Consider the following 25,129-nt stretch of genomic DNA (forward strand, 5'->3'; position numbering starts at 1 on the left):
TTACAGATAAGGAAACCGAGACTGGGGAAAGGTTAAGGAAATGGTCTATGGTTGCTGATAGAGCTGAATCTCAACTCAGATTTGCCAGCCTCCGAAGCCTTCTAGGCTTCTACCTGCACTGTTAACCTGTAAAAAAAACACAGTCTTTAGCTACAGATTTTCTCACTAGCCTAATAGCAATGATCAGATCACATATTAGCAAGTGATCTTCAAATACGACAGCAATAATGTACAAAGGGACACATTATTTTAAGCAAAGGCTCTGACAAGATGCACTAGGACAAGCCTTAAAACCATAAACTCTTGGGGCGCCTGGGTGGCTCCAACGGTCAAGCATCTGCCTTCAGCTCAGGTCATGATCCCAGGGTCCTGGGATCCAGCCCCGCATCGGACTCCCTGCTTAATGGGGAGCCTGCTTCTCCCTCTCCGTCTGCTGCTTCTCCTGCTTGTGCTGTCAAATAAATAAAATCTAAAAAAAACAAAAACAAAACAAAAACCATCAACTCTTTCTGGAGGTGGGGCTCAGACATTCAAATCAATTTAACCAATCAAGTTTTGATAGAAAGAGAGTTATTTTCGGGCTACTTTAGGTTCTTTTCCATTTGTGTATGCCCAGTGCCAACTGTGCCCGCCATAGTAAGTGCTGAATAAACGGATGTATGGATGACTCACCTAGTGGGTCTTGTCAAATCTCACGCGGGGCATCTCATACGAAAACACCGAGGCTATTATTAAAGCAAGCCCCGTCAATACTTTTTCTGTCACGCAGCTACTTAGGGTCCGGGGGAACCTGCTTCAGATGTGGGGCCAAGACTGAGGAACAGGGCGCCTCGTGAGAATGCAAAGTAGAGAGCCCAGAGATCCCGGGACCCCAGTAACACTCCGGACTTGAGCTGCACAAAGCCTCTTTTGCAGCGGGGCGGCCCATTTCCATCTTGGCGCGGGTGAAGTGCCGGGGTAGGCGGGGGACCGCGGCCGCTCAGCCTGAATGGGGTTACGGGGGGTGGGACGGCAACGAGAGTTCAGGAATTCCACGCCGATTGCGGCGTTTGTAGACCCGAATGAAGAGTGGGAGGGAGCACTGCTCACCTGACGCACACCAACCCGCTCTGCTGCAGCCCAGGGCTGCGGGTGGGGCGGCAGGAGACTCCTCAAACTGAATACGGTAGGACCAGGGACGCAGCACATCCGCCTGCGGGGCTGCCCGCGCACGCGCATTCCTTACGCGCGGGCGACAGCAGCGCACGCGCGGTGCGTCCTCCCTCGTTCCGTCAGTCCCCTCAGAGCCCGCGGCTCCGCCCCCGCAGACCACGCCCCGCTCCCGTGTACCGAATGCTCCATATCCGGGTTCCCGCCGCCGCCGCCGCCGCCGCCGTCGCCGTCGCCGCTGCCGCCTCGCTCATTCAGCTTTGCGGGGAGTGGTGTGATTCCCGACCAAGATGGCGGCTGTGGGGCGAGTTGGCTCCTTCGGTTCCTCTCCGCCGGGATTAGCCTCGACTTACACAGGGGGCCCCTTGGCTAACGAGCTAACATCGGGCAACGGCGGCGCCGCAGCGGGAGACGACGAGGACGGGCAGAACCTTTGGTAACGACCCCACCCTTCCCTGGGTCCCCGCTGACACTCCCGGCCCTGCGGACACCTCGGGATCCCTTGCCGAGGCCACTACGTTCTCGGCAGCCCCCGCCCAAGCGCGCCGAGGCCGGGTCGGTCCCTCCCGCGGTGGGGCCCCGGTCCCCCGCCTCAGCGTGCGCCTTTGCTCCCCGCTAGGTCCTGCATCCTCAGCGAGGTCTCCACCCGCTCGCGCTCCAAGCTCCCCGCGGGGAAGAACGTACTGCTGCTGGGTAAGTGTCCCCTGCCTCGCTCCGCCCCGCTCGGCCCCCACTCCGGTCCCGGTCAGGGTCCGCCCGCCCGCTCGCTTTGTGCGGACAGCCGGGCCCGGCCCCGCCCCGCCGCCGAACCTGTCGCTGACAGCTGGGGAAGAAGAGGAACGGGGACCCCGGCCCCGGTACCTGTGGGGACCCGCCTTCCCCAGAGCTCTTTCTCCCCAGGATGTGGAGGTGGCCCTGACAGTCTCCCATGGGAAGGACAAAATGCGGTAGCCCATCTGAGGAATTCTAGAGGCTTGAGTTTTACCTAGAAAAAAAGGACGGTTTTTCTTTCATAACAAAAATTGCTAGCAGGAGGCTCTTTGCAAGAACTCCAGTGCAAATGGCATGCCATTAATATTTAATAGCTGATTCTTTGTATAATTGACAGAGAAGCTAGAAATTGAGACCGGGTAATCGTGACAAATGTTCTTATTTGATTCAGCTTTTTCGGGTACAATGGACTCCTGTTGCAAATGCCTTTTTAACTGTCACTTATAATTCTGAAATTTGTAAAGGACAGTAGAACACCTTACTAGTCCAGTCCCTTCAGCCAAATGATTGTAATAAGGAGAAATGGTCTAATGTCTCAATTCTGTTCAGTAGCTCCTCTGCTCTCTGGAAGTTAGGTATATTTCTTTACTGATTTGAGGGTGGGCGTATTGGACATGGAGGGAGAATAAATCACAGATTCACATTTTTGCAGGCTTAGCTCCTGAGTCAGTTACAGAAGACATTTCTTTCATATTCTTTAAATGCGAGATATTGACGTTTGCTTGTAAAATGATGGTTAAATTTTAAAACTTTGGTATTGGTGTCTCAAGCCTATTTTTATGTACATATAAAAACAGGAAAAGGAAACGAAGTCAAATGCTACATGACAGGGTCTGCTTTTAATAAAAATGTTTAGATAGAGACAAATTACTTATTTTTATAAATTGTTGCCAATCTAGAATATACAGGATTCTTGATCTTTATTACGTGGAGCTCGTTGAGAAATTAGTTTTTACCTCATTTTTAATGTGACTAAAAGTCCCTACTGCATATTAACCTGGGTTCAGTCACGGCCCTATGATCTTAAACAAGTTCCTTGATATTTATAAACCTTAGTTTCTTCATCTTCAAAGTGGATATTATAGAAATAATAATGCTTCCCTCGTAGAGTTATGGGGAGGACTGATGAGATAATGCCTGTAAAGTGATAACAGCATGGTGACTTTTTGTGATGGATTTCTCTTAACTGAATTAGAAAATGTTTTATTAGAATTCTCTTTTTTTTGAAAATTGAATTAGTGTCCACATAAGTGATATTTATAGGGCAGAGATGGATTAGGATCCAAATGCAAAAAAAAAAAAAAAGAAAAAAACCCCAGAAAATGTTTTAAGTTTACTAATTTAAACAAATTACTATTAATTGTTAAACTAAAATGGACTTAATGTGACCTCATTGAAGCGGATTATTTTTTAATGACTCTAAAAAAGACTTCAAATAATGCCATTATAAGGTTAAGATTCCTGAACTTTGTTTTCATTTTGTAAGTTCCTCCAGTTATTTCTGTGCATTAGATATTACTTAGATGGTTCTGTTTGTAGTGAAACAAAAGTGACAGTTTTGTTCATTTTTGATGTCCCTGATGTGCTGAGGTTGCACCATGCTTTTCTTTTAACCCTTTTTTTAACCTGCTTTTGACACTGGATCAGTGTATGTGACTGAGTGTACTTAGAGGCCCCAGACACTTCTATCCTTCCAATCTTAGAATGGATTAAATTTCCTCCTTTATGAGCTTAATAGTTTGTAAGGCTCCATCTAGTATCAAGTGATACAAGCTTGAAATTTAAAATTTTTCTTTGAGTACTACTGGGATTTTCATCAAAGTCCTTTTCAGCTTTGGAAGAACAGATTTTTATACTGATTACATAAATAGGATTAATTTTTTAAAATATCTCTAAAGATTTCTTAAAGACATTTTACCATCACATGTTATGGCAGCATTCAGTCTGTGCTGGTGGAGGGAAGAAATACATAAATAGGTATTGTGGTTTTCTTTGTTACGAGTTTGAGGGTGCTAAGCAGGAGGATGCTTGGCCTTAATGTGTCTTCATGAATTAAGGTTGATCTCTGGAGTCCTGTATTTAAAAACAAAATCTGAGACTGTAATAAGGTTTTACATTTCCAGAAAAAACCTAAAATAGGAACAATGACCAAGGCTTGCTTATGTACCCCCACACAGATTGCAGTTTAACCTTAGCTTGCTGCATGGCCTCCCCTCCCACTGCCTATGGGAGAAGAGGATGAGGAGCAGTAATGTATACATGTGTATGACCCATTCTCAAAGCATTTTCATATAAATCTTAGTTTATCTCCTCTGCTGCCCCCCTTCTTTCATCATCTCCAAATCTGAGAGATAGATGTTAGTACCAATTTATAGATGAGATAATGAATTTTAAAGACCTGATAAGTGAGTTTTCCAAGGTCACACAGCTATTAAGATCCTATGTTCCATCACTCTGGCTTGGCTTTCCAACTTGATGTACGTCCCTTGCAAGGGAGAGAGTACCACGTATTCTTCCTACTGCGTAACTTTTTAAAAAGGCTATCTTTGAGTAAAAATACTAGTAATTATTTTAAAGTAAAATCCAAATATTTGTTGGATTCTAGGATGCAGCTTATTGAGGGACACCACTGTGGCCATGGCACTCGTGTTTAAGCAGTCATTTAATATACCTAGGCCTGACCTGTAGTGAAATCCAGAAACACTGTGACATTAGTGCTTAACCATTTTCTTTCTTGAAAGATTTTGAAAATGGACTTCAGTAAAGTTTGTTTTTAATATTAAAGGTAAAACTTCTCGTGCACGTATTTTAAGTAGGATTTAACTTACAAATTGCCCTTTGAAGAACTATTTTTTCCTCTTTACCCTTTATGTTTTATTAACTGTAGTAAACAGTGATCGTAATTATATTTTAATAGCTGCTTTTTTTTAAGATTTTATTTATTTATTTGGCAGAGAGATACAGAGAGAGAACAAGTAGGCAGAGAGGCAGGCAGAGGGAGAGGGAGAAGCAGGGTTCTCGCCGAGCAGGGAGCCCGAAGCCGGGCTCAATCCCAGGACCCTGGGACCATGACCCGAGCCGAAGGCAGCCGCTTAACCGACTGAGCCACCCAGGCGCCCCTAATAACTGCTTTTTAAAGGGCACTTTCTCCATATCTTGGTTACTTTCTTCTGTTTTGTTAAGAAAACTCCCTAAGGGCGCCTGGGTGGCTCGGTTAAGCGACTGCCTTCGGCTCAGGTCATGATCCTGGAGTCCCGGGATTGAGTCCCACATTGGGCTCCCTGCTCAGCGGGGAGTCTGCTTCTCCCTCTGACCTTCCCCCGTCTCATGTACTCTCTCTCATTCTCTCTCTCAAATAAATAAATAAAAAATCTTAAAAAAAAAAAAAAGAAAACTCCCTAAGGAAAATAATAGCACCTAACATTTATAGAGCACTTACATGTACCAGCAGTGAAACGATTGTTTACAGAATTTGATTATCCCCTTAAAGATTAGGAAACAAACACAGAGCTGTTAAGTAAATTGCTGTAGGGTTATATGGCCAGAAAGAGTCAACATCAGGAGTCTAAAATGTGTAGCCTACCTCCAGAGCCAGTATACTTAACATATACACTGGACTGTATCCCTAAAGGAAAAGAGAGCTCTCTTTATAGGAAAAGTAAGGTGTTTAACAGTTTATATTAAGGAATTTTATCTGATTCTCCTGATGTGTCTGTTTCATTGCAAAAAATCTCACTGATTTAGATTAAATGAATTCATTATTTACTAAGACTCATATATAATCTTGGACCCCAGCACACTGCTTGGCTTATAAATAGAACATCAATATAACTTTCTGATTTGAGGCCAGCATAAATTAATGAAAACTAGTTGGCCCTTTGGTATATCATGTAAGCCTCATCTTTCTCATCTGTAAATTAGGATATTTGGATTTAGTGATCTCTGAAGTCCTGTCTGATCCCACATTCTTTACTTTGTTTAAATTCTAAAGTTGTGGGTTATAAAATATTTTTAAAGAGGTATTTTGAGGACATATTGCAGTTGGACTGAAATAAAGTATTTCCTTGTAGATGTGGGCTGTTTGATTCTACCCAGGGAAGAAATCTAGAGTCTATATTTTTCCCTGAAGGCACTAGTCCAGGATTGTGTACAGCCAGCAAAACCCCACAAAATGCTGAGCATCTTCGGGAAGTAGGTTTGAAACAGTCTTTTTTATTCAGGAATAAAACTAGCTTCTATTATGCTTGAATTATTGGTAGGAAACCTCAAGATACATAGGAAAACTAGATATATAGTGGAACTAGAGATCTGTTCACAGAATTAACTTCTATGTGAGGACGGATTTTGAAAATAATGAGACTGTTCACTCAAACTGTTAACTTGTGAGGAGCTAGGTGGGATTAAAGATTATCAAGGTTTCATGACTTCTGGAAAACACTAGTTTTTATCAGTTGAAGTATGTTAATGCTGTTTTCTGAAATGATTGGTTATGGGAATATGCTGCAAGGAATAGAATGTTACCACATATTGGATATGGATATGGTTGATATTGGATTGGTAATTTTCAAAGAATAACAAAATTATTTACTGCATGATAGGTGTTGCCACTATTAAAAAGATATCATGTGTAGTGTTTTGAGACTCCAGTGACATATTGGTATTATATATTGGTCAGTGACCTATTATGTAAAGGGCCAGATAGTAAATAATTTAGGCTTGGTGAGCTATATGGTCTCTGTTGTAAATACTCAGCTCTCCCCTTGTAGCTCCCAAACAGCCATAGACAATACCTAGATGAATGGGTATGGCATTGTTTAACAAAGCTTTATTTACAAAAACAGGCAGCAGACCAGATTTGTGTGCTGGTTTGTGGACCCTTTAGGGTATTATGGACATCAGTTTTACCAATAAGCACAGATGCCAGTTAATAGTTTTCTGGCTAATGGAGTATGATGCTTGGTGCATAATAGGGGCTCAGTAAATAAATGCTGAATGAATGATGAGGAGCTTTTACTTAAAGTATCATTGTTATTCCAGCTAGAGGTATAGTCTGAGTATAGATTTAAGTGGTATTAAGAGGAGTTCATATATTTCTTGCAGTGCTGAGAGAGAGCTCAAGCATGAGTGAACAAGGGCACAGCTTGAGTTAGGAAAAAGAAAGGACTCAGTAAGTGAGTGACCATGGACCAATCTTTTTGGACCTTCTTTTACTTATAAAATCAGGGAGTAACTGTTAAAAAGACTTCACAGATTATCTCTTTATTCATTTGTTCATCAAACATTTATTAGAACATGCTGTGCATAAAATGCTTTGCTGAATCATCTGTGGAAACCAGAAGTAAATAGGATTCTGTCCCTGCCCTCTAGGCGCTTATAAACTCCTGTGGGAAAAGACTCAAAGTAGTAAAATCAAATATGTCAGTATGAAATAATTGCTAAATAGATCACATAAGATTTTGCAGAAAAGGTGGTATCTGAGTAAAATTTTGCTAAGTAAGATGGGGAGGAGAACACTGTGGGCTGCAGACTAAGGGAGCATGTTGGCAGTAGCTAAAAAACTAGTGGATAAAGGCCAGGGCAGCTCAGGTGTGGTGGGATCCTTACCTACAGGCACCAAGTCTGGGAGTCAGCCCTTCCTACCATTTGAAGCTGTGGGATTGTGGATGAATTACAACCTCCTGATCTGTTAACTGAGATTCTTTCATACTTACTGGGATTAAAAGAACTAAAAGAAATTATGTCTTAAAGCACTTTCCTCTCAAAATTGGAAGTCACTATTTTAAATTGTAAATTAGTACATGTTTCTTGTCAAAGTGAGAGAAAATATTATGAAGATAAGAAAATGAAAATAACACATGATCCCACCACCTAGAGATACCAGTGTTCATTTTTTGTATATGTCTCTGTTTGTTTTTTTGAGGTCTGGGCTTTTTTTTTTTTAAGATTTTATTTATTTGTCAGAGAGTGAGCACAAGCAGGGGGAGAGGTAGGCAGAGGGAGAAGCTCTCAGCAAGGAGCCTGATGTGGGACTCGATCCCAGGACCCTGGGATCATGACGTGAGCCAAAGGCAGATGCTTAACTGACTAAGCCACCCAGGTGTCCCTGTATTTGTTTTTTAAACAAATAGGCTCATACCTTATATACTATTTTGAAATCAGATTTTTTTTTAAAATTCATCAGGGTAGGGTTTTGTTTTTTTTTTTTTTTTTCATGACAGTAGATATGGGTTCCTCCCTTTTAGTGACTGAATAATATATATAATTATGCCATAATTATAATCAATGGGTAGACAGATTATTGTTGTATTTAATTTTCCATTTGCCCAATATTATCTTCGGGATAAATTCCTGTAAGTTGAATGGCTGGATCAAAAGTATGTATCTTTAGGGTCTTTCTATATATTACCAAACAGTCTTTTAGGAAAGTTGTGCCATTTTACATTCCTACCATCAGTATGTGAGAGTACTTGTTTACCTAGCACCATTACTAACACTAAGGATTATTCACTTTAATCTTTACCTGTCTGGTAGATAGGTTAAAAATCAGCATCCTAATTTAAAGGCAGTTGAACTGTAGAATATATACCGTATTTGTTGATTAAAAACTGTTACTTTAGTGTAACTTTGACCTACTGGAGCATAGGAACTGTTAATAACCATTGGGATTAGCATTTACTGGCTATGATAAATCTTTAATTAAACTCAGTGGTTTTCAGTTCATGTCTAGTCAGTCTGCGAGAGTGAAGGAAATGATAAAGGATAAATTCTGTTTTTTAATGTGGATTACTGAATGATGATATTCAAAGGTAGAGCTTTGGCCAACAGATGGGATGGGAACATCATGTGTTATGCGTGTTGCTTGGGGGTTCTGCTTTATTATATAGTATGTTCACTCTTTTACAGAAGAGGGTTTTGAGCCCCAGGTTACACAGCTGAACTGGGATTCAAAATTGAGTTTGTCTAACTTTCCACTATACAGGTACTCCTTGACATACTAGAGGGATCTAGTCTTAACAGCCATGCATACATGTTTACTTAGAACCACGGGGTGCAGATGCTGCAGCTGATTAACAGCCTCTCCCTGTTCTTGCCAGCTGAGGCAAGGGAGGAGATGCTCTTTGTGAGATGGGGAGCAAACCAAAAGCCCCCACCCTGCCTGGGTCATCCAGATAACCTATGGAAGGCCACATAGCAGGTATGAGCCCAAAAGGAGTTCCAGTGAAGACCCCTCATGGCTCGTTGTCACCAGAGCTTTCAGATAAAATGTTAAGTTATTTTATATCATGTCAGGCCAAATAAAAAATGTCAACTTAACAATGCTGGTATCTCACTTGGATAAAGAAGGAACATGGAAGACTAGAATTCTTTCTATTCTGATTATCATGATGCTGTAGGCCATAATGTATCCAATATAGCTGTGGAGATGTGAATCAAAGCTCTACACAGAAAGGAGGTATCAGGCACACAAATCTGTGCAAAGCAAGAAGAGCACAGTGTCTCAGCCTTCCACCACAGCAGGAGAGGAACCTGGGAGAAAAGGGAGGCAGAGTACAGCTTAATTTTACCTTTTGTCATCCCTGTTTATCTCAAGTGAAGATTAGAAGCTGCTCCAAGTACAATGGCAATGTCTATAGTGTTTAGGAGCCTTGCTGGATTCTAATCCTGACCCTTCTTTAGCAAATTGCTTAATCTTTCAGACTATACTGTTTACCTTTTAGGATTATCATGTGGATTATAGGAGATAATGTTTGTAAAACACTTCTAACAGTGGCATACACTGGAAGTGTTCAAGATAGCTATTACTAATATATTATGAGTACTTAAGTGTTTTGCTTTGACTGCTCATTTTCTTTTTTTTTTTTTCAAGATTTTATTTATTTATTTGACAGAGACAGAGAGAGTGAGCACAGATAGGCAGAGTGGCAGGCAGAGGGAGAGGCAGAAGCAGACTTCCTGCTGAGCAGGGAGCCCAACGCAGGGCTCGATCCCAGGACCCTGGGATTATGACCTGAGCCAAAGGCAGCTGTTTAACCGACTGAGCCACCCATGCGCCCCTGACTGCTCGTTTTCACGTTTTACGTTTTTGTTTTTTTGTCTTTTTTTTTTAAGATTTTATTTATTTATTTGGGAGAGAGAGAGAGAGCAGAGACAGTGAGAGAGAGCCCAAGCAGGGAGGAGAGGGAGAAGCAGGCTCCCAGCTGAGCAGGGAGCCTGATGCGGGGCTCAATCCCAGGACCCTGGGATCATGACATGACCCAAAGGTAGACGCTTAACTGACTGAGCCACCCAGGCGCCTGTGATTCTTGTTTTTATGTTACATTTTTAAAACACTGTTGATGTCTTATAAAAGAATTTTACTTCTGGTGTATCACTGACCAAGAAATAATGAATTGATAATAGTCATAGAACTTTAAGTCCATCACCATAAATTTTGTCTGCTTTTACCCCCCTCTACTTAGAAGATGGGGAGCAAATGGAAATACTTGACTTTCCAGGTTTACACAACTAATTGTGATATTGTTACAGTTAGAAATCACATCTTCTGAATCTTCCTATTTCTGAATCTTTTAATTAAATTATCACGTAAAGTTTATGGACATTACCTGTGGTGTTGAATTAGAGATCTGTTGGGATGATAAAACTGTATCATGAGCACACCTTTACCCTTCTATTATTTTGGTGGAATTTACAGAAACTTTTGTTTTGTAATCAGTTTTGTTTTCAAATTTGAGCTGAAAAGAAGTAAGAATTGATGGTTATTATCTGCTTTATGCTAAAACTGAAGTTCTTTTGGGGCACCTGGCTGGCTCAGTTGGTAGAGCATGCAACTCTTGATCTCGGGGTTGTAGGTTCGAGTCCCACATTAGATGTAGAGATTACTTAAAAATAAAATCTTTAAAAAAATTAAAATAAAACTGAAGTTCTTTTAAGTGCATGGATCTTATACTTGGCTTACAGAGAGTGACTTATTTGAACAGCACTCAGACAAATACTTTGGAATACAGACTTATTTGCTGTGAGGAGTTTCACTATAATCTGATCAACAAGTCTTTCCTCCTTTGGTCCATCCACCAAGAGGGTTTGGCCTGTAGACTATTTTTGTATGGCCAGCAAGCCAAGAATGGGGTTGGTTTGTTTATATTTTTAAAGATTTGGGGGTTAAAAAAAATCAAAGATGAATATGTGACAGAGACCTTATGTGAACTGCAAAACCTAAAATATTTAACTATTTAGTCCTTTTACATAAAAAGTTTCTGGGCACCTGGATGAGGACATGAAAATAGCCCTATTAGAATATAATTTGATCTAATGAAATATTTCAGTTTGTTTTAAAAACATCTGTACTACTAAAGAATGAATGGGTCAACCAGGAAATTAAAGAAGAATTAAAAAAATTCACGGAAACCAATGAAAATGAAAACACACTGTTCAAAATCTTTAGGATACAGCAAAGGCAGTCCCGAGAGGAAAGTATATACCAATACAAGCCTTTCTCAAGAAACAAGAAAGGTCTCAAATACACAACCTAACCCTACACCTAAAGGAGCTAGAGAAAGAACAGCAAATAAAGCCTAAACCCAGCAGGAGAAGAGAAATAGTAAAGATCAGAGCAGAAATCAATGAACTAGAAGCCCAAAAGAACAGTAGAACAGATCAACGAAACTAGGAGCTGGTTCTTTGAAAGAATTAACCAGATTGATAAACCCCTGGCCAGACTTATCAAAAAGAAAAGAGAAATGACCCAAATCAACAAAATCATGAATGAAAGAGGAGAGATCACAACCAACACCAAAGAAATACAAACAATTATAAGAACATATTATGAGCAACTCTATGCCAGCAAATTAGATAACCTGGAAGAAATGGGTGCATTCCTAGAGATCTATCAACTACCAAAATTGAACCAGGAAGAAATAGAAAACCTGAACAGACCTATAGCCACTAAGAAAATTGAAGCAGTCATCAAAAATCTCCCAACAAACAAAAGCCCAGGGCCAGATGGCTTCCCAGGGGAATTCTATCAGACATTTAAAGAAGAATTAATACCTGTTCTCCTGAAACTGTTCCAAAAAATAGAAATGGAAGGAAAACTTCCAAATTCATTTTGTGAGGCCACCATTACCTTGATCCCAAAACCAAAGACCCCATCAAAAAGGAGAATTACAGACCAATATCCTTGATGAACATGGATGCAAAAATTCTCACCAAAATACTAGCCAATAGGATCCAACAGTACATTAAAAGGATTATTCACCATGACCAAGTGGGATTTATCCCTGGGCTGCAAGGCTGGTTCAACATCTGCAAATCAATCAACATGATACAATACATTAACAAAAGAAAGAACAGGAATCATATGATCCTCTCAATAGATGCAGAAAAAGCATTTGACAAAGTACAGCATCCTTTCTTGATCAAAACTCTTCAGAGTATAGGGAGAGAGGGTACATACCTCAATATCATAAAAACCATCTGTGAAAAACCTACAGCGAATATCATTCTCAAAGGTCAGGAACGCGGCAGGGATGTCCACTCTCACCACTGCTATTCAACATAGTATTAGAAGTCCTAGCCACAGCAATCAGACAACAAAAAGAAATCAAAGGCATCCAAATCGGCAAAGAGGAAGTCAAACTCTCACTCTTTGCAGATGATATGATACTGTATGTGGAAAACCCAAAAGACTCCACCCCAAAACTGCTAGAACTCATACAGGAATTCAGTCAAGTAGCAGGATATAAAATCAATGCACAGAAATCAGTGGCATTCCTATACACCAACAACAAGACAGAAGAGAGACAAATCAAGGAGTCGATCCCATTTACAATTGCACCCAAAACCATAAGATACCTAGGAATAAATTTAACCAAAGAGGCAAAGGATCTGTACTCAGAAAACTATATGAAAGAAATTGAAGAAGACACAAAGAAATGGAAAAACGTTCCGTGCTCATGGATTGGAAGAACAAACATTGTGAAGATGTCAGTGCTACCTAGAGCAATCTACACATTCAATGCAATCCCCATCAAAATACCATCCACCTTTTTCAAAGAAATGGAACAAATAATCCTAAAATTTGTTATGGAACCAGAAGAGACCCCGAATAGCCAGAGGAATATTGAAAAAGAAAAGCAAAGCTGGCGGCATCACAATTCCAGACTTCCAGCTCTATTACAAAGGGCTGTCATCATCAAGACAGTATGGTACTGGCACAAAAACAGACACATAGATCAATGGAGCAGAATAGAGAGCCCAGAAATGGACCCTCAACTCTATAGTCAACTCATCTTTGACAAAGCAGGAAAGAATGTCCAATGGAAAAAAGACACTCTCTTCAACAAATGGTGTTGGGAAAATTGGACAGCCACATGCAGAAGAATGAAACTGGACCATTTCCTTACACCACACACAAAAATAGACTCCAAATGGTTGAAAGACCTAAACGTGAGACAGGATTCCATCCAAATCCTAAATGAGAACACAGGCAGCAACCTCTTCAACCTCAGCCACAGCAACTTCTTCCTAGAAACATCACCAAAGGCAAGGGAAGCCAGGACAAAAATGAACTATTGGGACCTCATCAAGATAAAAAGCTTTTGCACAGCCAAAGAAACAGTCCACAAAACCAAAAGACAACCGACAGAATGGGAGAAAATATTTGCAAATGACATATCAGATCAAGGGCTAGTATCCAAAATCTATGAAGAACTTATCAAACTCAACACCCAAAGAACAAATAATCCAATCAAGAAATGGGCAGAAGACATGAACAGATATTTTTCCAAAGAAGACATCCAAATGGCCAACAGACACATGAAAAAGTGCTCAACATCGCTCGGCATCAGGGAAATCCAAATCAAAACCTCAATGAGATACCACCTCACACCAGTCAGAATGGCTAAAATTAACAAGTCAGGAAACGACAGATGTTGGCGGGGTTGTGGAGAAAGGGGAACCCTCCTACACTGTTGGTGGGAATGCAAGCTGGTGCAGCCACTCTGGAAAACAGTATTGGAGGTTCCTCAAACAGTTGAAAATAGAGCTACCATACGATCCAGCAATTGCACTACTGGGTATTTACCCCAAAGATACAAATGTAGGGACCCGAAGGGGTACGTGCACCCCAATGTTTATAGCAGCAATGTCCACGATAGCCAAACTGTGGAAAGAGCCAAGATGTCCATCGACGGATGAATGGATAAAGAAGAAGTGGTATATATACACAATGGAATATTATGCAGCCATCAAAAGGAATGAGATCTTGCCATTTGCAACGACGTGGATGGAACTGGAGGGTGTTATGCTGAGTGAAATAACTCAATCAGAGAAAGACATGTATCATATGATCTTACTGATATGAGGAATTCTTAATCTCAGGAAACAAACTGAGGGTTGCTGGAGTGGTGGGGGGTGGGAGGGATGGGGTGGCTGGGTGATAGACATTGGGGAGGGTATGTGCTATGGTGAGCACTGTGAATTGTACAAGACTGTTCAATCACGGACCTGTACTTCTGAAACAAATAATGCAATGTATGTTAAGAAAAAAAAAGAAGATAGCAGGAGGGGAAGAATGAAGGGGAATAAGTCAGAGGGGGAGACGAACCATTAGAGACAATGGACTCTGAAAAACAAACTGAGGGTTCTAGAGGGGAGGGGGGTGGGGGGGATGGGTTAGCCTGGTGATGGGTATTAAAGAGGGCACATTCTGCGTGGAGCACTGGGTGTTACGCACAAACAATGAATCATGGAACACTACATCAAAAACTAATGATGTAATGTATGGTGATTAACATAACAGTAAAAAATTATTTAAAAATAAAAACATCTGTAAAATATGCCCTCTTTAAGAAAATCTAATATAAAATGAAAACTTAGATAAAATATTTAGAGAATAACTTTAGCATCATCATTAAAGGGTTCTTTATATAAGGGCTTTCATCTTAGTCTGTTTCAACAGGAGCTCTCAGTACTTGTGTAAATGTATGTTTACAGATCATTAACTATTTGGCTGGCATACTTAAAGCTAGTATGTCTGTTTCACTGCCAGCTGAAGGCCGAGGAACCGAAGATAAAGCTTTTGTACAGTTTATACATGACAGGTAGATGAATTCTTCCAACATTTTTTGAAGCCACACAGGCCTCATTGCCTTATTTGCCACTTTAAAGCTCTATTAATTGTATAGAATGAAGTATATCTAGAGTTATTTTTCTTTTATATTACTGCTCAAACCATTAGGCTCTGTGTTTTTTCCAAAAATAACTTGGAATTTGGTGATTTTTGTTTCCTGAGTGGTTTGGTCATTAGAGATGGTTTTTATTTTGTTTGTTTATTTTTCTCCATGCTCTCCATGGTTCTTTGTGGTTTTGATAACATAGGAGAATTTTAAGATCTCACTCTAAGTGATTCTGAGAAGTGTTTATGTGATTTTAATAGTTTGTATCATTGATTGATGTGTTGTAATGCCCCTTAGTGTCATAAAAGTCACCCAAATATTCCTATATTTCTATGGGGGGTTGTCTTTGCTCCTTTTATTTATGTATTTGGCATTGAATACTTTCTTTTTTTTAATTTTACTTTTTGACAGCCTTCACCCATCCTCCCATCCCTGCAATCACTAATCTGTTCTCTATTGGATCTATAAGCTTGGAAGGTTTTTTTTTTTTAGATTCCACACATAAGAGAGATCATACTGCATTTGTCTTTGACTAATTTCACTTAGCATAGTACCCTCAAAGTCCATCTATGTTGTCACAAACGGCAAGATTTCATTCATTCTTATGGCTGAACAGTGTGTATCTAACGTCATCTTTATCCATTCATCAGTGGACACTTAGGTTGTTTTCTTATCTGGCCTTTTATAAATAATGCTGCAATGAACATGAGGGTACATGTATCTTTTCAAGTTAGTGTTTTCATTTTCTTTGAATCAGTTAGCCAAAAAATGGAGTTGCTGGATCATATGGTCAAAATATGATCAAAATTTTTAATTTTTGGGGAAACCTTATACTGTTTTCATCAATGGCTGCACCAGTTTAGACTCCTACCAACAGGGCACAGAGGTTCCCTTTTCTCCATATCCTCTCCAACGTTTGTTTTTTCTTGTCTTTTTGATACTAGCCATTCTAACAGATGTGAGGTGATATTTCATAGTGGTTTTGATTTGCATTTCCCTAATGATTAGTGATGTTGAGCATCTTTTCATGTGCCTGTTGGGCATCTGTGTGTCTTTGGAGAAATGTCTGTTCATATCTTCTACCCATTTTTTAATTGTATTGTTTGGTTTCTTGCTAGTTGAATTGTATGAATTTTTTATGTATTCTGCATTTTAACTCCTTATCGGATATAATGATTTGCAAATATTTTCTTCCATTCACTAGTTTGCCTTTTTATTTTGTTGATGGTTTCCCATGTACAGAAGCTTTTTAGTGTGCCGTAGTCGCACTTAATTTATTTTTGCTTTTGTTGCTTTTGCTTTTGGAGTCAGATTTTAAAAAATCATTGCCAAGACCTATGTCAAGGAGCTTACCACCTGTGTTTACTTCAGGAGCTTTATGATTTCAGATCTTATGTTCAAGTTTTCAGTCCATTTTGAATTAATTTCTGTGTGTGGTGTAAGATAGTGGTCTAGTTTCATTTTGCATATGGCTGTCTTATTTTCCCAACATTTATTGAGGAGACTGTCCTTTACCTATTGTATATTTTTGGCTCCTTTGTATTAATTAATTGACCATATATGCTTGGGTTTATTTTTGGGCTCTCTCTTCTGTTCCATTGATATATGTGTCTGTTTTTATGCCAATACCATACTTTTTTAATGACTGTAACTTGTAATAGAATTTGAAATCAGGGAGCATGATGCCTCCAGCTTTGTTCTTCTTTCTCAAGTTTGCTTTTACGTATCCAGAGTCTTCTATGGTTCTATACACATTTTAGGATTGTTTGTTTTATTTCTGTGAAAAATGCCACTGGAATTTTGATAGGGATTGCATTGAATCTATAGATTACTTTGGGTTTGAAACCACATAAGCCCCATTGCCCTGCTTGCCACTTTAAAGATATATTAATTGCTTAGAATTAAGTATGTATATAGCTATTTTTCTTTTATTTTAGTTTTCAAATTATTAGGTTCTGTTTTGTTTTCCAAAAATAATTTGGAATTTAGTGACTTCTGTTTCTTGAATGGTTTGGCCAGTAAAGATGGTTTTTAAATGTCTGTCAATGCCAAATATAGGGTATCCTGCATTTTAATACTTTTTAATCCTTCTAATTGCATAATTGAATAAAGAGAAGGGGTTCATGATGGACTTTTTAATATTGTCAAACATATTAATCTTGGCTGTGGCAGGGAGCTGAGTACTGACAACTCAGTCCATCTTTTCTAAGTTTAGTGAAAGAGGTATGTATTACGAGCTTATACAATTAATTGATCTGTTATTGATGAGAGGTAGCCATTTGGGTTTTATAGATATGAATGGATTTTAATCTATTTTAGTAGATTCTGGGGAAAGGCCCAGGACAAGTGATTACAGATGAGGTATAGTTACGAAAATAGAGACTGTAGTTGTGATTAAGAGGTAATGAACATTGGTAAAGGATCTTCTGACTATAGCATGGGCACTGTAGGGTGAATGTGTACCTCCCAAATTAGTATGTTTATCTTACTATTTTTTTAAGATTTTGTTTATTTATTTGAGAGAGAGAATGAGAGATAGAGAGCACGAGAGGGAAGAGGGTCAGAGGGAGAAGCAGACTCCCTGCCGAGCGGGGAGCCCGATGTGGGACTTGATCCCGGGACTCCAGGACCATGACCTGAGCCGAAGGCAGTCGCTTAACGAACTGAGCCACCCAGGCACCCCCAAATTAGAATGTTTAAATCCTACCCCACAGTGATGGCATTAGGACGTGTGGTCTTTTGTAGATGATTAGATCATGAGGACGGAGACCTCATGAACGGGATTGGGCTCTTACAAAAGAGACAACAGAGAGCTCTCTCACCTCTTCTGCCATGTGAGGACACAGTGAGCAGACAGCTGTTTCTGATCCTGAAACAAGCCCTCATTAGACGTCAGATCTGCCAATGCCTTCATCTTGAACTTCCCAGTCTCCAGAACTGTGAGAATTAAATTCTGGTGTTTAAAAGCCATCTAGCCTATCGTGTTTTGTTATAATAGCCCAAAAAGACTAAGACAACATGGTTTCTGTTTTTGTTGAGCAAGCAGGGACAGTGTCTGTTAAGAATAGGGTAATTTCTTATCTCTAAGTACCTTAAAAGCAAGGACTTTATATCCTGCTTACTGTTAAGACAACTTGCCCCAAGAATATTTGCTGAATGAAGGAAGACATTCTGCTGAAGGAAACCCATAAATGAGCTGACACACTGCACTGAAGTGTCTTTAAGTGTGCAGTGTGTTGTTGGGAGTATGAGAGAGTGTGCTTAACCAGACTTAAGGAGGCAAAGAAAGCTTTCTAGAGCAAACTAAACTGAGACCAGGATAAGCTGCGGTTCTCCCACATGTGAGGGGAGGGGAAGAAATATTCCAGAAAGAAATGGTAGCATGTGTGAAGATTCAGAGTTGGGAGAGACCACCCTCTCTAATGCTCTGCAAGACGTTGTGAATGGCTGGAGCCTAGCACGTGGGTTGTGGGACATGGTGGGAGAGGGGCAGAAAAATAAGGTGGTTTTTGTAAGGAACATTGGGCTTTATAGTTTGCACTTCATGGCGAGAGGAACAGGAAGACCCTGAGGGTTTTTCCTGACATCTTATGAAACTTCCAAACATGTTAAAGGAATTTTACAGTGAACATTCATATACCCAAACCTAGATTCTACCATTTAACTTAACTGTATTTGCTTTATCACATAAGCAGTTCACTGTTCCACCCCTTTTTTTATGCATTAGAAGTAAGTTGCTGATACTAGTTTACTTGACTCTAAATACTTCAGCGTTTGTATATCATTAACTAGAATATTCCGAAGGGTCTTAAGAAGGAGAAGTGGCATGAGGAGATTGTTGCAGGAACATCACTCAGCTGCAGGATGGGGAATGGATTGGTGTGTGATACGAATTTAGTGTATGTTCACTTTTGAGGAGAATGTTTGTATAGTGAGAAGAGAACCAGGCAGAGGCCAAAAGAGTGCCTAAAGACATAAAAAGAGAAGAAAATAGTCTAACAAATAATGTGATTAGAAGTTGTGTGTAACAGAACAAGACTGCATCTTTGTAATACCAACAGCATTTTTCACAGAACTGGAATAAATCATCCTAAAATTTGTATGGAACCACAAAAGACCCTGAATAGCCAAAGCAATCTTGAAAAAGAAAAACAACACTGGAGGTATCACAATTCCAGACTTAAGTTATATTACAAAGCTGTAGTAATCAAGACAGTATGGTACTGGCACAAAAATAGACACAAAGATCAATGGAATAGAATGGGATACCCAGAAATAAACCTACAACTATATAGTCAATTAATTTTGACAAAGCAGGAAGGAATATGACAGTCTCTTCAACAAATGGTGTTGGGAAAACTGGGAAGCAACATGCAAAAGGATGAAACTGGACCACTTTCTTAACACCATACACCAAAATAAACTCAAAATGGATTAAAGACCTAAATGTGAGACCTGAAACCATAATATCCTAGAAGAGAAGACAGGCAATAATGTCTCTGACATCAGCCGTAGCAACATTTTTCTAGATTTATTTCCTAATGCAAGGGAAGTAAAAGCAAAAATAAACTTTGGGACCACCTCAAAATAAAAAGCTTCTGCACAGTCAAGGAAATAATCAACAAAACTAAAAGGTAACCTACTGAATGGGAGAAGATATTTGCATATGACATATCTGGTAAAGGGTTAGTATCCAAAATATATAAAGACCTGATACAACTCAACACCCCCCAAAAAATAAAAATAATAATAATACTCCAATTGAAAAGTGGGCAGAAGACCAAAAAAAAAAAAAAAGCCAGAGGACATAAACAGACATTTCTCCAAAGAAGACTTACAAATGGCCAGACACATGACTGATCATCAGGGAAATGCAAATGAAAACTAGAATGAGCTATCACCTCTCACCTGTTAGGATGGCTAAAATCAACAACACAAGAAACAACAAGTGTTGGCAAGGATGTGGAGAAAAAGGAGCCCTCCGGCACTGTTGGTGGGAATGTAAACTGGCGCAGCCACTGTGGAAAACAGTATGGAGGTTCCTCACAAAGTTAAAAATGGAACTACCTTACCGTCCAGTAATCACACTACTGGGTATTTACCCAAAAATACAAAAGCACTCATTCAAAGGAAAACAGACATCCGTGTGTTTATCGCAGCGTTATTTATAATAGCCAAACTATGGAAGCAGCCCAAGTGCCCATCGATAGATGAATGGATAAAGAAGATGTGGTATATATATACAATGGAATATTATTCAGCCATAAAAGAATGAAATCTTGCCATTTGCAACAACATGGATGGAGCTAGAGAGTATAATGCTCAGCAAAGTCAGTCAGAGAAAGACAAATACCATACGATTTCATTCCTATGTGGAATTTAAGAAACCAAACAAGCAAAGGGAAAAAACAAGGGGGAGACAAACCAAGAAACAGGTTCTTAACTATAGAGGAGAAATGGGTGATTACCAGAGGGGAAAGTGGGGCAGATGGGTGAAATAGATGAAGGGGATTAAGCATACACATTTATCATGATGAGCACTGAATAATGTATAGAATTGTTGAATCACTCTATTGAACACCTGAAACTTAATATAACACTGTGTGTTAACTATACTGAAATTAAAATAAAGAACTTAATAAAAAATAATAAGAAATTATGCGATTTAAACTTGACACAAGTTATAAGACACCTGAGTGGCTCAGTCAGTTAAGTGTCTGCCTTCAGTTCAGGTCATGATCCCCGGGGTCCTGGGATCGGGGTCCTGAGATGGAGCCCTGCATTGTGCTCCCTCCTCTGCTTCTCCCTCTGCCCCTCCCCCTGCTGGTGTGCTCTCAAGCTCTCTCTTTCTCTCTCTCAAATAAATAAAATCTCTTTAAAAAAATAAATAAACTTGGCACAAGTTTAAAAACTTTAAAACTAGGCTAGCTATTCAGTGTTTTAGTAAGGATTTTTTTAATATTGTAAATCTATGTAAATACTACCTATTATTGTCTCATGAACTTAGTTACTAGCAGTATCATGTTAATACTTATAATAAAGGTGAGTTGAGTTTCTTAGATCTAAGGACTTATTCCTAGAGAATATTCATGAGTTCTCTGAAAATTTTAAAATTGTTTTCATTTTCATGTTAAACTTAAAAAAATTATATATGTCTTGGATCTTCTGAATGACCATCTTTGGATCTAAATGCTGCCACAAGATTGCAGTACTCACTTCTGCACAGGTGTTTATAGTCCTGGTGGTGACAAGCTGAGGCCATATAATGCAGACAGAACAGAGAGAGGATACACAGATCTCAGGCTCAAAGGAAGTATCCCAGAGCAGTTAGTATATTATATTCGGTTGTATTGGCCAGACTGGTCTTTTTATGAACTGTTTTCCAACATTTCATAGCAATAAGTATCACCTTAAATAGGCAATAAAGAACTTGTCATTAAATAAGTACTTCTTTTTCAGTGCTATTTTTGCAGTGTACTGTTAAAATGGACCAACAAAATAATAGATTGGGTTGAAAATAGTAATATCTATGATAATTGACTATGAGTATTTCCATGATCCAGCGTGCTTAAAATGGAAATAATGAAATTAACTAGTAAAAAATACATAAATGCTTCTATTAAACCCAGTACTGGCATTTAATTTCAGCAAAACATCATTTGTTATATTGATTGCTAATTTGAATTTTATCAATTCTATAATTTTTATGGCATTTAATATGTAATGTCTTCAAGTAGTTGTTCAAGAACTGTAAACAAGGGACGCCTAGGTGGCTCAGTCGTTAAGTTAAGCGCCTACCTTCAGCTCAGGTCATGATCCCAGGGTCCTGGAATCCAGCCCCACATCGGGCTCCCTGCCCGGCGGCAAGCCTGCTTCTCCCTCTCCCACTCCCCCTGCTTGTATTCCCTCTCTTGCTCTGTCTCTCTCTGTCAAATAAATAAATAAAATCTTTTAAAAAAAATTAAACAAAAAATTTAAAGCATTTGTATCTAGTCACCTCAGTATTCAGGAGCACTGGACATAAGAATAATTTAAATCACCATGTGAGGAGATCTGTGAAAACTTTCTTGTAAAGAGTCTGAATAGGCAAAGCGGAGGATTTTTAGGGCAGTGAAACTATTCTGTATGATACTGTAATGGCAGCTACATGTCATTATACATTTGTCAAAACCCATTTAATGTAGAACCCCAAGAATGAACCCTCACCTAAACAGTGGACTTTGGGTGATAATGATGTGTCAGTGTCAGTTCACTGATTGTAATATGTAATAAATGTACTTCTGTGTCAAGAATCTGGGAGGTTGTATAGATGTGGGGATGGGATATTCAGAAATTCTCTGAATTTCTCAGTTTTGCTGTGAACCTAAAACTCCTCTAAAAAACAAAGTTTATTGGGGCACCTAGGAGACTCAGTTATTTGAATATCTGACTCTTGATTTCGGCTCAGGTCATGATCTCAGGGTCCTGAGATCAAGCCCTGCCTTGGGCTCTGCGCTGAGCGTGGAGTCTGCTTGTGATTCTCTCTCTCCCTTTCCCTCTGCTTCCTCCCCCACCACTTGCACATGTGTGCTCTCTCTTTCTCTCTAAAAAATAATTTATAAAAATCCCAAAGTTTATTAATTTAAAAAATCTGAGTCTGTTCTAGAACTAGAAAGAAAAGAATCGACATTTCTCTTATGACAGACTACTTTCCTGAAAGGAGTCTTCTAAGTTAAATTGACATCAACTGAAAACTGATTATCCCACAGAAACAATGTTACATATTATAGGCAAAAACTTAGTGCCCCGACTTGTAATAGAAGCTTAAATCAACAATAAAATGTCTGATTTTCTAAAGTATAAATGCATCCATAAAAATAGGTGGTAATCAGATAAAACTTCATTTTTTTTAACCCAGGATTTATCTTTTCTCTTTAATTCCTAGTTTAGATGTTAGAAAATAAAAAGATACCTTAAAAAAGGGTCAGAATCAGATCGGTTTATTTCAACTTCTTTTTAGTATTTCAAATGACTTAAATATAAAGGTTTCTGAATTAAAAAATGTACACTTATAGATAAGCATGAGCAAAAGACCCCAAACCATAATAATATCACCTGGAAATAGTCACTGATTTGGTTATCTCTAGTGGTGATATTATGGAGTGGTTCTTCAGTGCAGAGGATCATAGGAGAATGGAGGGAAAATTGAATGGGAAGTAATCAGAGAGGGAGACAAACCATGAGAGACTCTTAACTCTGGGAAACCAACTGAGGGTTGCTGGAGGGGAGGTGGGTGGGGGGATGGGGTAACTGGGTGATGGGCATTAAGGAGGGCATGTGATATGATGAGCACAGGGTGTTGTATGCAACTGATGAATTACTGAATTCTACATCTGAAACTAATGATGTAATATATGTTGGCTAATGGAATTTTAAAGAAAAAAATATTATGGAGTGGTTCTTTAAATAACAAGTTTGTATCTTCCTTTTCATTTATCTAATTCTAATTGTAAAGGTTTAAATCCATAGGCTCCAAACAGGTTTTGAGCCCAAATTCATGACATCAAAAATACAGTCAATCTTAACTACATATGCTCTATTTTGAATTCTTGTAGCCATCACTAGAGCATGGCTGTTTCCTTTTTCTGAGAACTGAAGTTGAAGAGTTCTCCCCTACTTATGAGACCAGAGTTTTTTCCTCTGAGTAAATGTCCATCATTCATTTCACTGGACTAATGATTCAAATGTGCCACACTCATCTGGGGATGCTTAATAAACACACATTGCTGGGCCTCCCTCCTGGATTTCTGGGGTGGGGTCTAAGAATCTGCATCTCTAACAAGTAACCAGTGTTGCTTATGCTGCTAGTGTAGGCACCACACTTTGAGAACCATCGCATTAGACATTTACTACACTGAGCACTAGGAATACAAAGATCCTTATATCAAAGCCACTGTCCTCTAGGAGGCTCATAAACTGGAGAGGGAAAACAAACAGGAGACAATTTTAAGATACTGCCAGTAAGACTATGCTGGAGATAAGCAACAAACCAGGAAGCCAGCCCTAAGGGAATACCCTGGTTTTGCCTGGAAGTCAGAAAGGGCTTTGTAGAGAGGGTAGGTAACACTTTAGCCAAATCTGGTAGTGTTTAATGAGCCATGGACAGTTAGTCATTCCAGGCAGTAAGGAAAGCATATACAGAGGCCTGGAGGCAAAGAAGTGTCCTTCTACAAAGGACAAATAATTTGAATGCATGAGCTTTAGGATGTGAGGGGGAAAAGGGGTTGGAAAGTGAGAACAAGTACGGCATGCCAGATCATGAAGGGCATCTTTTGCCAGGCCAAGAAGGTCAGACATTATCCTGAAGATAATGAAGAGCCACTGGCAGTGTTTAGGTATTGTAGAAAGACTGCTATGGCAGAAGTGTGGAAGACTGACTGACAAGGATAAGTTTAGGAGTAAGAAAACTAGGTAACTCGATATTAATGGAGTCCTAGCAAGAAATGAGGTAGGCCTGAACTAAGGTATTAGCTAGTAGGGGGGACAGCTGTACTCAAGGCAGACTTGGTTGGGAGCTGGCAGAGAGAGGAGGAGGAAGACTCAGAAGTCAGAGAAGGCTCTCCCTTGCCATTGCTTCAGTAACATCCCCCTCTCCTACTCTACCACTGACCTCTGAGGTGGCTGCTCCTAGTCTTCCTTGCAGGCTGCTCTTCCATTCCCACCCAACATCTGTGTTGCCCAGGGTTTCTTTCTCAGCCTTCTGCTCTTCTCACTCTGAATGTAATTCCAGGAGCGGCTCCACACACAACTTCAGCGCCACCTATACCAGTGACCCACAGATTTCCTTCCAGCCTCAGCCTCTCCTGAACTGCTTACTGGTCATCACTACTTGGATGTCCCATAAATACCTCACATTTCAATATGCACAAAAACAGTATTATTCTCTTGCTACCTTTCCCGCAAACACTCGCTTATATAATTATTAATGTAAGATTCCAACTTCAAAGACTTTCTGTATGCTTGTTCCTTCTACCTAGAACATACTCTCTCTAGAA

The 25,129-nt window shown here is 39.6% G+C and overlaps 1 protein-coding gene across 1 annotated transcript in view; it reads left to right on the forward strand.

Moving 5' to 3' along the window:
• Positions 1-1,290: 1,290 nt before the first annotated feature.
• The window catches only part of DYNC1LI1 (dynein cytoplasmic 1 light intermediate chain 1), a 50,233-nt gene continuing 26,394 nt past the window's right edge, over positions 1,291-25,129 (forward strand). Inside the window, exons 1-2 of the mRNA XM_027583173.2 lie at positions 1,291-1,585; positions 1,769-1,842. Coding sequence (XP_027438974.1) covers positions 1,440-1,585; positions 1,769-1,842 — 220 coding nt within the window. The 5' untranslated portion in view covers positions 1,291-1,439. The remainder of the gene's footprint in view (positions 1,586-1,768; positions 1,843-25,129) is intronic.

This window comes from Zalophus californianus, chromosome 1 (assembly GCF_009762305.2).
Source record: "Zalophus californianus isolate mZalCal1 chromosome 1, mZalCal1.pri.v2, whole genome shotgun sequence".
NCBI lineage: Eukaryota > Metazoa > Chordata > Mammalia > Carnivora > Otariidae > Zalophus > Zalophus californianus.